This window comes from Molossus molossus, unplaced genomic scaffold (genome assembly GCF_014108415.1).
Source record: "Molossus molossus isolate mMolMol1 unplaced genomic scaffold, mMolMol1.p scaffold_m16_p_7, whole genome shotgun sequence".
NCBI lineage: Eukaryota > Metazoa > Chordata > Mammalia > Chiroptera > Molossidae > Molossus > Molossus molossus.
In genome coordinates, this window is record NW_023425401.1 from 61,843,799 (window position 1) to 61,856,047 (window position 12,249).

Consider the following 12,249-nt stretch of genomic DNA (forward strand, 5'->3'; position numbering starts at 1 on the left):
ACATATACAGCTATGCCGACCAAGTGTCACCCCTACAAACTAAAAACAGTGCTTTATATTGTACATGACTAACTCATTAATTTACTGTCACCTCCATCATGTGAACATATAACTGAAGCTGCAGGATGGCCAATTAAAGGCATCGTGGGGCATAAAGCACACACAAATCAGCAGAACTTCAAATAGATTTAGAAAGTCACCAGGGAAACAGTAATGTTAACAACAGCAAAAAAAAAGTAAAATAAAGTATTTAGGGTATGTATGAATGCTTTTTATAACACATATGCCAACACCTTAGTCACTATTCATAGGTAGTTTCCTGATCAATGAACCTGTTAACTTCAGACAGTGCTATTTAATAGTTAATATGTTTTGCACATATTTGTACATCATTGAAAGACAGATGCAGGAAGCTAAACTCTTACCTAAAATCACCTTCAGAGAAATAGGTTGCTTCTGCTGTATGGTTTGAGTGTGGTTAAATCTGGCATAGCAGATATAGTCATCACGGGTATCCTCTGGGAGAACATTGGAAAAATAAAGGTCTCCATTCAGACCCTGGGAAACCCTCTCACTTTGAGGAAGTCTTTGAAAGGCTGGAAAAAGGCAGAGAAATATCCACATCATTCTATCATAAAGTGACCACTTTCCAAATTAGCAAGACAAATGTATCTATTAATAGTTCTATGAATTTCACTTGAATATTTTTTCTCTATAAAGCTTTTTGAGTAAAAGCATATAACTGTAAGCAACAACAACAAAATAACACATTAAAACTCCAATTGTACCTGCTGACCCTACTTTCTCTGGAGTAGGGCAGAGGTGATATTAGAGTTGTTCAGTGAAGTGTTTATTAAGCAAGTGTAAACCAAAAAAGGTTTGCCAAATAAAGAGTGTGTGACTTTTCCTAATATTGAAGTTAGTCCCTAATTATTAAACACATATACACACATGCCTTAGAATATGCATTAAGGAATCTTATAAGGATGTTAACATGGGTTGCGTTTGATAAATGGTCAGACATCAAATACTGTGAGAGCACCTAATTGTTTCAGGTAAAGTCAACTCCTTCAGTGTCTCCTACTTCATTCAAAGTAAAGCCCATGGTTTTCTATCACTCTCCACTTTGACTCACTGAGTAGGCCCCACTGGCCTCCCTGCTGCTTTTTACAAACACCAAGGTGCTCCTGCCTTAGGGGCTTATACCAGTTTTTCCTTTCACCCAGATATTTAGGGGCCTGCCTTGCTCTTTCATTCCATTGTCTCTTAAAACTCTGCTTATTTTCCTTCCTAGCATTTATTGCTAACTGACACATATTTTCTACATGAATTTATTGTCTGCTTCCTTCTCCACCCAAATTTATTCCCACTGCAGAAAATTTGTTTGGTTTATTTAGAGCAGTGCCTGGAACACAGTAGATGCTCAACAAAATCAAGTGAATGAATGAAATGATGTTACCTATTTCAATGAGCACTTATTTATTATAAACATTTTATGAATCACAAGAGATAATAATTTATTGTGACAGCAAATAATTATAAGACTCTTGAAGAGAGAAAATTCATATTTTTGAAACTTACAATTATCCATCCAGAATATTATAGCTGGTGGTAATCCAATTGGGGGTCTACAGGAAAGGATCAAAGACTGGCCACTTGGAAGTATTATTCGTTTAAGTTTTTCTTTGGTCCACAATGGTGACCCTATGACATAAAATAATAACTTCTAAGTTATTTCTGCATTGAAAAAGAAAAAGAGCACTAGAAAGACAAACTAAACTTTTGGGAAATAATAACTCAGCATTTATGAACATTCAGATATCAAGAAAATAATTTTTAAATACAGTGTTAAAAGTAAAAAAAAACAAAAAAACAAAAACCCACAATTTTCATTAACTGCCTTTGATTCCAAGCCTAAGAAACTATATTAAATAAATCATTAAGAAGATACCTAATAATTGTATTATAAGAATGTTCTCCACACAAAAAAAATGAAAAACACTTAAATGTCCACAGATTTGTAAATAACATAACTGTAAATATCGTACAGCATTATAAATTATATAAGTACACTTATTTATAAGATTGATACAAGAATATACATATTATAGGCAAACCAGAAAAGATTATAAAATAGTACTTCAGAATGAGCTTGTTTTAAACAAATACAAACATATCTAGAAAAAAATAAAAAGAGCAGTAATTATTTTCTTGAGTGGAAGAATCCATGAGTAATTTTTAAATTTCTTTTTTGTTTATTTATAATTAATTTTTATATAATAAACACATATTACACATATAATATAAAAAAGCTTTAAAGATAAGAAGGTATCAATGGGGTAAAATGAGAGACATCTGTAACAAAAAAAAATTAATACATCAAAAAAAAAAAGCTTTAAATATGACTAGAATTACCAATGGTCACTTTTCCTTAAATACATACTCTTGGGTTGTTGAGAGGGTTTAGGTACCAACCACTGTAAAAACAGCCACAGTAATATCAAGGTAGTGAGGCCACTCTATTTCTACTTAAATTTTGAAACAAAAATGATTTTCTTTTTCTTTTATTGATTTTAGAGAGACGGGAAGAGAGATAGAGAGAGAGATAGAAACATCAATGAAAGAGAACAGTGATTGTCCATCTCCTGCATGCCCTCCCACTGGGGATTTGGCCTGCAACCTGGGCATGTGCCCTGACTGGGAATCAAACTGGTGACTGCTTGGTGCATGGGTCGATGATCAACCACTGAGCCACACTGGCTGGGTAAAACAAAAATATTTTAAAAAATAACACTGAGACCTCCTTACTCATTTATACTGAATTTATTTCCATCTGGCTATAGGGAGTTTGCTCATACATAAAATACATAAGACATTGATAATTACATCAATTTGGGAAAGAAACACTTTTCTTACCTCTGGTGTTCTATTCTGGACTTGTATAAAAGACATACTGGATTGACAAAACATTAGGCTGAGGAACTCAGAGTAAAGTGGAAAGTAGCAATAATTTTTATGCAAAAACAAAGTCATATTATTGGAATTAATGCCATTACATTCTCATAATAGTATTTGGATAATGTAACACATGCTGAGTCTCAGCCATACTTTAAAAAGGTCCACCAATTGGTGGACAAGTCCCACTTACTGGATGGACGAACAATAATATTATTAGAAATTGCAGCTCCACGCTCATTCCTGGCTGTACACTGGTAGACTCCTTCATAAGTCTCTGCTTTCCCTTCACTCATAATGTTAATTGTGAGGGTTCCTGAGCCAGGCTTCATGGTGACGAGAGGGTCTTTATCTATGTCAAAATGAGTCCCATTTCGGGTCCAGGAGAAGCTGCCCAACACATAAAGAATTAAGCTTGTTAATGGTCCAGAAAAACAGGATTACTTACTCTTTAACAAATTCCTTTCAGTTTATGGGTTTCCAGAAATAATTATTAGATTTTAATATTCAGTAAAAGAACCACAGGCTCAATACCTAAAATGTTTCAATGAATCATGATTTACAAAAGAATCCTGGCCACAGAATTTAGGGTACATGTCTTTATTAGAACAAGCCAAAATCTGAATCAATAAAGAAATCATGCACACAAATTGCTTGTCATTTTTCAAAGAAATACAGAAAGGAGTTCTCCTAGACACGCTATCTTAGAGCTTCATTAGCATTTTTATTGTAGTCTCCATTGCTCATAGAGTTGACAATTTATCTACAAAAATTTTCTCTGGGTTGAAATGTGACAAGGAAGGCCTTCACAAGTAATTAGACAAGTTTCAAGTTACCAAAATGTAAAATGTAGGTTGGGAGAAGGGGAAGAAATATGAATTCAGTGGCATTTTAAATGTTGGCTATTAAAAGTGGTAAATCTATATATAATATTTTTTGAGACTTTTTAATTCTAAAGATAATTTTATAAATTCTGCAGGCAGTATTTCAAATTATCAACTGAAATTCTCATTTCTCAGTTTTTAAATTTTTTTTAATTCCTCACCCAAGGACATTTTGTTGATTTATCTTCAGATACAGTGGGAGGGAGAGAGGGAGTAGGAGAGAGAGAGAAGCATCGACGTGAGAGAGACACATTGAGTGGTCACCACCCACATGACTCCAACCGGGGTTGGGGACAAACTGCAACCAAGGTACATGTCCTTAGTGGGAACGGAACCCAGGACTCTCTGGTACATGAGCCAACATTCTAACTGCTGAGCCAAACTGACCAGGGCTCTCAGTTTTATTTATATAACAGATTCCCAAATTCCAAAATGGTGGCGGAGTGAATGGAAGTTACACAGACCGTCTCCCAGGACCAAACTGGAATTACAATGAAAATAAAGACAAATCATCAGGAAAAAGCAACAGAAAAGCAGCTTGGAGGACCATATAACCAGGGACACTGATTCAATCCTGCTAGGATTGCGGAGGTGCAAGAGGGGGGTTGGGAGCCCACAGACAGCTGTGGCCTAAGCTGTGAGCAGCGCCCTCATCTTAAACTCCCAAATGGCTCCACAGCACAGAGCCAGGACAGATGCTAAAATAGCCACAGCCACTCATCTTGGGCTCTGGCAGAGGAAGGGAAGACTGGACTGGAACTGTGTGGGGACACTCGAGATTTGGAAGGCGCTCAGAGCTTTTGCTGAGTTGCTACCACTCAGGACAGTGGTCATCTTACTCCTTCCCAGGGCTCTGGGAAGAGGTGGTGGCCCTTCCCTCAGAGATTCACCACAACTCAGTGGCCATTGAAATGCAAATTGAGGCCCATTAACAACCAGCATCTGCCCCACCCTAAAAAATCCCCTTATGCTGAACACCTAAGGAAGTTTTTCATTCAACTGAGAAGCCACGGCTCTTCAAGTAACCACTACTGATAGCCTCCTGGCAAAAAGCTAGAGGATAACTACACTATTCCTGGGCCAGCACTCTAACCAGGAAAGTAGGACTTGACAGTGGTGTTTAACATGGGTCCTCCTTGGCTCATGCAAACCCAGGAGAGGGAGCCACAAATAGCAGAACACCAACCACCACAGAAAAAATTTGGCAGGCTCCAAAGCTCACCGTGATAGCCAAAATGGTGAAACACAGAAACAAAAGCCAAATGAAAGAACAAGAGACCTCTACCAAAGATGAGATAAAAGAGGTGCAAGTTAACAAATAGAATTCAGAGTCATGATCTTGAAGAAGCTAAACACCATGTATAAGGACATGAGCACCATGAGTAAAGACACAGAAATGTTGAAAATCAACCAGTTGGAAATTAAAAACCACCAAGAACAAATGAAGAATAACATATCAGAAATAAAGAACACATTGGAAGGTCTAAACAGCAGAGTAGAGGAAGTGGAGGACCGGATCAGTGAATTGAAATATGGTAGAAAAAAATCAACCAATCAGAAAACCAAAAGAAAAAAATAATTAAAAAACAGAAAGACAGCTTAAGAGAACTGTGGGACAACAGAAAACATAATAACATTTGCATCATAGGAGTCCCCGAAGAAGAAGAAAATGAGCAAGGGTTAGAGAATATATTTGAAGAAATAGTGACAGAAAACTTCGCTAATTTGGTGAAGGAAGAAGGCATTCATGTTCAAGAAGCACAGAGAGCCCCAAGTAAGAAGAACCCAAACATGCCCACGTCAAGACACATAGTAATCAAAATACCAAAAATTAAAGACAAAGAGAGAATCCTAAAAGCAGCAAGAGATAAGCAACAGGTTACCTACAAAGGAAACCCCATAAGGCTCTCAGCTGACTTCTCAAAAGAAACACTACAGGCCTTAAGGGAATGGTATGAGGTAATCAAGGTCATGAAAAACAAAGATCTGAATCCAAGACTACTCTACCCAGCAAGGCTATCATTCAAAATAGAAGGTCACATTAAGAACTTCCCAGACCAAAAAAAAAAAAAAAAAAAGGCTAAGAGAATACACATTAACACCAAACCAGCACTGCAAGAAATGTTAAAAGGACTGCTGTAATTAGCAGGACAAATAGGAAAAAAAACTATAGCCACATTAAACAAAAATGGCAATAAATAAGCACATATCAATAATCACCTTAAATGTAAATTGATTGAATGCTCCAATAAAAAGACACAGAGTAGCTAATTGGATAAGAAAGCATGACTCATCTATATGTTGTTTACAAAAGACCCACCAAACAACAAAAGACTCACATAGGTTGGAAGTGAAGGGATGGAAAAAATTCTTCCAAGCAAACAGAAAGGAAAAAAAAAAAAACTAGGGTAGCAATACTCATATCTGATAAAATAGATTTCAAAATGAAGGTCATAACTAGAGACAAAGAAGGCCACTACATAATACTGAAAGAATCTCTCCAACAGGAAGATATAACCTTGATAAACATATATGCACCAAATATAGGCGCACCAAAATATATTAAAAATCTTCTGGAAGACTTCAAAGGAGAAATTAATTGCAATACAATCATAGCAGGGGACTTCAACACCCCATTGACACCACTGGATAGATCCTCTAGACAAAAAATCAGCACGGAAACAGAGACTCTAAATGAAGGACTATATCAAATGGATATAATAAATACTACAGATAATTATACCCCAAAACTACAGAATTCACATTCTTCTCAAGTGCACATGGGACATTCTCAAAGACAGACCACATATTAGGACACAAACTAAGTCTCTACAAGTTCAAGAAGATTGAAATCATATCAAGCATCTTCTCAGATCACAATGGCATGCAACTAGAAATAAATTGCAACAAGAACATGCAAAGACATTTGAACACATAGAGGCTAAATAGCATGTTATTAAACAACAAATGGGTTACCGAGGAGATCAAGAAAGAAATTAAAAACTTCCTGGAAACCAATGAAAATGAACACACAACACAAAATCTATGGGATGTGGCAAAAGAAGTTCTGAGAGGGAAATACATAGCACTTACAGGCCTACCTCAAGAAACAAGAAAAATCTCTTATAGACTATCTAACCTCACATCTTAAAGAACTAGGAAGCAAACAAAAAGAAAACCCCAGAGCAAATAGAAGGAAAGAAAAAGTAAAGATCAGATCAAACATAAATGACATAGAGTCAAAAAAAAAAAAAAAAAAGGATCAATGAAACAAAGAGCTGGTTTTTCAAAAAGATAAACAAGATTGATGGACCCTTAGCTAGGATCACCAAGAAACAAAGAGAGAGAACCCCAATACACAAAATCAGAAATGAGAGAGGAGAAGTAACAACTGACACCACAGAAATACAAAAGATTGTAAACAACTACTGTGAATAATTATATGGCAACAAATTCGACAATCTAAGCGAAATGGACAAATTTCTCGTAACACAAGGTCTCCCAAAACTGGACCGAGAAGAGAGAGAAAACTTGAACAGACCAATAACAACAGAAGAAATTGATGATGTAATCAACTCTCCCAGCAAACAAAAGCCCAGGTCCAGATGGCTTCACGGGGGAGTTTTCCCAAACACTCAAAAAAGAACTAACATCCATTCACCTCAAACTATTTCAGAAAATTCAAGAAGAAGGAAGACTTCCAAATTTGTTTTATGAGGCCAGCATATTTCTAATTCCAAAACCAGAAAAGGACATTACAAAGAAAGAAAATTACAGGCCAATATCCCTGATGAACATAGACACCAAATCCTGAACTAAATACTAGCAAATTGGATCCAGCAATACACCAAAAAAATTATTCATCATGACCCAGTGGGATTCATCCCAGGGATGCAAGGCTGGTACAATATTCGCAAATCAACAAATGTGATACACCCCATAAATAAAATGAAGAATAAAAACCACGTGATCATATCAATAGATGCCAAAAAAACCTTCGACAAAAATTGGACAACCTAGGCAAAATAGAGTAATTCCTAGAAACACACACTCTTCCAACACTGAATCAAGAAAAATCAGAAAACCAGAAAAGACCAATAACAACTAACAAAATAGTAGCAGTAATCAATAAACCCCCAGCAAACAAAAGCCCTGTACCAAATGGCTTCACAGGAGAGTTTTACCAAACATTCAAAGAAGAAATAAGACCTGGCCACCTTAAACTATCCCAAATTCAAGAGGAAAACTTCCAAAACTCTTTTTATGAGGCTAGCATTATCCTTGTTTGAAAACCAGACAAGGACCCTACCAAGAAAGAAAATTACAGGTCAATATCCCTGATGAACATAGATGCTAAAGTCCTCAACAAAATGATAGCAAATGAGACCCAGCAATGTATTACAAAGATCATACACAATGACCAAACGGAATTTATTTCAAGGATGCAAGATTGGAATAATATTTGCAAATCAATAAATGTGATACATCACATAAACAAATTGAAAGATAAAAATCACATTATCATATCAGTAGATGCAGAAAGGCATCCATTTTTGATAAAAACGCTCAGCAAAGTAGGAAAAGAGGGATAATGCCTCAACATATTAAAGGCCATATATGACAAACCTCCAGCCAATATTATATGCAATAGACAGAAACTAAAATAATTTCCCTAAAGAACAGAAATAAGACAGGGATGTCTGCTTTTACCACTCTTATTCAACATAGTACTGGAGGCTAGCCACAGCAATCAGACAAGAAGAAAAAATAAAAGGCATCCAAATTGGAATGGAGGAATAAAACTGTGGTTATTCACAGATGACATGCTATTATACACAGAAAACCTTAAAGACTTCACCAAAAAACTACATTTAATAAATGAAGTTGGTAATGTAGCAGAATACAAAATTAACACCCAGAAATCAATGGCATTATTATACACCAATAATGAACACTCAGAAAGAGAGACTAAACAAAATAAAACAATCTCATTTACCATTGCAACAATAAAATTAAGATACTTAGAAATAAACTTAACCAAGGAGGTAAAAGACCTGTACTCAAAAAACTACAGGATGTTAAAAAAAGTGACAGAAGAAGATATAAACAAGTGGAAGAATATACTGTGTTCATCAAATGGAAGAATTAACATAATAAAAATGTTCATACTACCCAAAGCTATCTTTAGTTTCAATGCAACCATTATTAAAATGCCAATGGCATATTTCACAAATTCAGAACAAATACTCAGAATTTATATGGAACAAAAAAGACCCTGAGTAGCCACAGCCACCGTGGTAAAGTAGAACAAAGTTGAAGTGATCACAATATCAGACATCAAGTTATGTCACAAAGCCATTGAAATAAAAACAGCTTGGTACTGGTATAAGCACAGGTATATAGATCAGTGAAGCAAATGAGAGAACCCAGAAATTGTCCCAAACCATTATGCTCAATTAATATTTGACAAAGGAGGCAAAAACATACAATGGATTGAAGACAGTCTCTTCAATAAATGGTGTTAGGAAATGTGGACAGGTACATGCATAAAAATGAGAGTAGACCAGCAACTTACACCATACATAAGAATAAACTCTAATAGATAAAAACTTCAATGTAACTCATGAAACCATAAAAATGACAGAAGAAAATGTAGGCAGAAAAATCTTAGTCATAATAAGTAGCAGAATTTTCACTGATAACATCACCTATGGCAAGAGAAATAAAGGAAAAATTAATAAATGGTACTACATTAAACTATAAAGCTTCTGCACAGCAAGGAAACTAGCATCAAAATGAAAAGGGAACCCACAGTATGAAAGAACATACTTACCAATGATACATCAGATAAGGGGTTGATTTCCAAAATATATAGAGTACTCATACAACTCAACAAAGGAAGACAAACAATTCAATTAAAAATGTGCAGAGGACCTGAATAAACACTTCTCCAAAGAAGATATGCCAATGGTCAATAGACAAATGAAAAGATGCTCAATGTCAATAATCATCAGTGAGATGCAAATTAAATTACTGTGAGATATTACTTCACAACTGCCAGAATGGCTGCCATCAACAAATCAACAAGTAACAAGTGCTGGCAAGGATGTGGAGAAAAAGGTACCCTAGTACACTGCTGGTGGGAATGCAGATTGGCGCAGCCACTATAGAAAACAATGTAGAGTTTCCTCAAAAAATTAAAAATAGAACTGCCATTTGATTCTATGATCCTACTTCTAGGAATATACCCTAAGAATCCTGAAACACCAACCAGAAAGAATATATACATCCCTATATTCATAGCAACATTATTTACAATAGCTAAGATCTAGAAACAGCCCAAGTAGCCACCAGTACATGAATCGATAACAAAGCTGTGGTACATTCACACAATGGAAGACTATGCAGCTATAAAAAAGAGGGCTCTATTACCCTTTGAGACAGCATGGAGGGACCTGGAGATTATTCTGCTAAGCAAAATAAGCCAGTCAGAGAAAGACAAATATTACATGATCTCACTTATATGTGGAATCTAATGCACAAAATAAACTGATGACTAAAATAGAACCACCAGAGGCACAGAAACATGGAACAGACTGATGAATCACAGAGGGAAGCAGAGAGGAAAGAGAATAACTATAGAATTTATATGTATATATGCATTGCCCATGGACACAGACAATAGGGTGGTAAATGTCTGGGGTGGGGCAGGAACCAGGTGGAGGGAGGCACTGGGGGAAAAAAACAGGGACATCTGTAATACTCTCAACTATAAAGATTAAAAATAACTTGAAACATTAATTTATCAGATAAGGGGTTAATTTCCAAAATATATACAGTGCTCATACAACTCAACAAAAGGAAGACAAAGAACCCAATTTAAAAATGGGCAGAAGAACTAAATAGATAGCTCTCCAAACAGGACATACAAATGGCTAAGAGACATGAAGAAATGCTCAACATCACTAATCATCAGAGATACACAAATTAAAACCACAATGAGGTATCACCTCACACCTGTCAGAATGGCCACCATCAACAAATCATCAAATGACAAGTGTTGGCGAGGTTGTGGAGAAAAGGGGACTCTAGTACACTGCTGGTGGGAATGCAGACTGGTGCAGCCACTATGAAAAACAATATAGTGTTACCTCAAAGGATTAAAGATTGAACTTCCATTTGACCCAGTGATCCCACTTCTAGGAATATACCCTAAGAAGCCTGAAACACTCATCAGAAAGAATATATGTACCCCCATGTTTGTAGCAGCACTATTTATAATAGCTACGATCTGGAAACAGCCCAAGTGTCCATCAGTAGACAAATGGATAAAAAAGCTGTGGTACATATACACAATGGAGTACTATGCATCTGTAAGAAAGAAAGATCTCTTATCCTTTGAGACTACATGGATGGAACTGGAAAATATCATCCTAAGTGAAACAAGCCAAACAGAGGAAGACAAGTATATGATCTCACTTATTTGTGGAATATAATGAACATAACAGTCTGAGGAATGGGGTAGTCCCAGAGATGTGGAAGTGGGGTACAGACTGACAACCCCCAGAAGAGGGGGTGGTTGGGGAGAGATAAACCACAGAACTTATATGCATGTATGCATGAACAGTGGACATGGACAACAAACTGGGGACAGGGCAGGGAGGGAGAGGGAGGGGGGGAATCAGTGGGGGAAAAAGGAGAAACATCTGTAACAAAAATTAATAAATAAAAAAACAACAACAACAATGAGGTACCACCTCACACCTGTCAGAATGGCTTCCATCAATAAATCATCAAACAACAAGTGTTGGCGAGGGTGTGGAGAAGAGGGGACTCTCGTACACTGCTGGTGGGAATGCAGACTGGTGCAGCCACTATGGAAAACAATATGGTATTACCTCAACAAACTAAAAATTGAACTGCCATTTGACCTTGTGATCACACATCTAGGAATATACCCTGAGAAGCCTGAAACACCCATCAGAAAGAATATATGTACCCCCATGTTTGTAGCAGCACTGTTTACAATAGCTAAGATCTGGAAACAGCCCAAATGTCCATCAGTAGACGAATGGATAAAAAAGTTGTGGTACATATACACAATAGAGTACTACGCATCTGTAAGAAAGAAAGATCTCTTATTCTTTGAGATGACATGGAGGGACCTGGAAAGTATTATCCTAAGTGAAACAAACCAGAGAAAGAGAAGTATTATATGATCTCACTTATTTGTGGAATTGAGATCATAATGAACATAACAGTCTGAAGAACAGGGTAGCCCCAGAGATGTGGAAGTAGGGTACAGACTGACAATTCCTAGAAGAGAGGGTGGTGGGGGAGAGATAAACCACAGAACTTATATGCATGTATGCATGAACGATGGACAACAGAGCTGGGGACAGGGCAGGGA

At 36.5% G+C, this 12,249-nt stretch overlaps 1 protein-coding gene across 13 annotated transcripts in view; it reads right to left on the reverse strand.

Annotated features, from left to right (window-relative positions):
* The window catches only part of NRCAM (neuronal cell adhesion molecule), a 215,444-nt gene that overhangs the window by 67,598 nt on the left and 135,597 nt on the right, over positions 1 to 12,249 (reverse strand). For all 13 annotated transcript variants that reach the window (XM_036247278.1, XM_036247286.1, XM_036247285.1 and 10 more), the window contains 3 exons: positions 3,149 to 3,345; positions 1,582 to 1,704; positions 426 to 596 (listed from right to left, as the gene is read on the reverse strand). In XM_036247278.1, the coding sequence (XP_036103171.1) occupies positions 426 to 596; positions 1,582 to 1,704; positions 3,149 to 3,345 (491 nt within the window). The remainder of the gene's footprint in view (positions 1 to 425; positions 597 to 1,581; positions 1,705 to 3,148; positions 3,346 to 12,249) is intronic.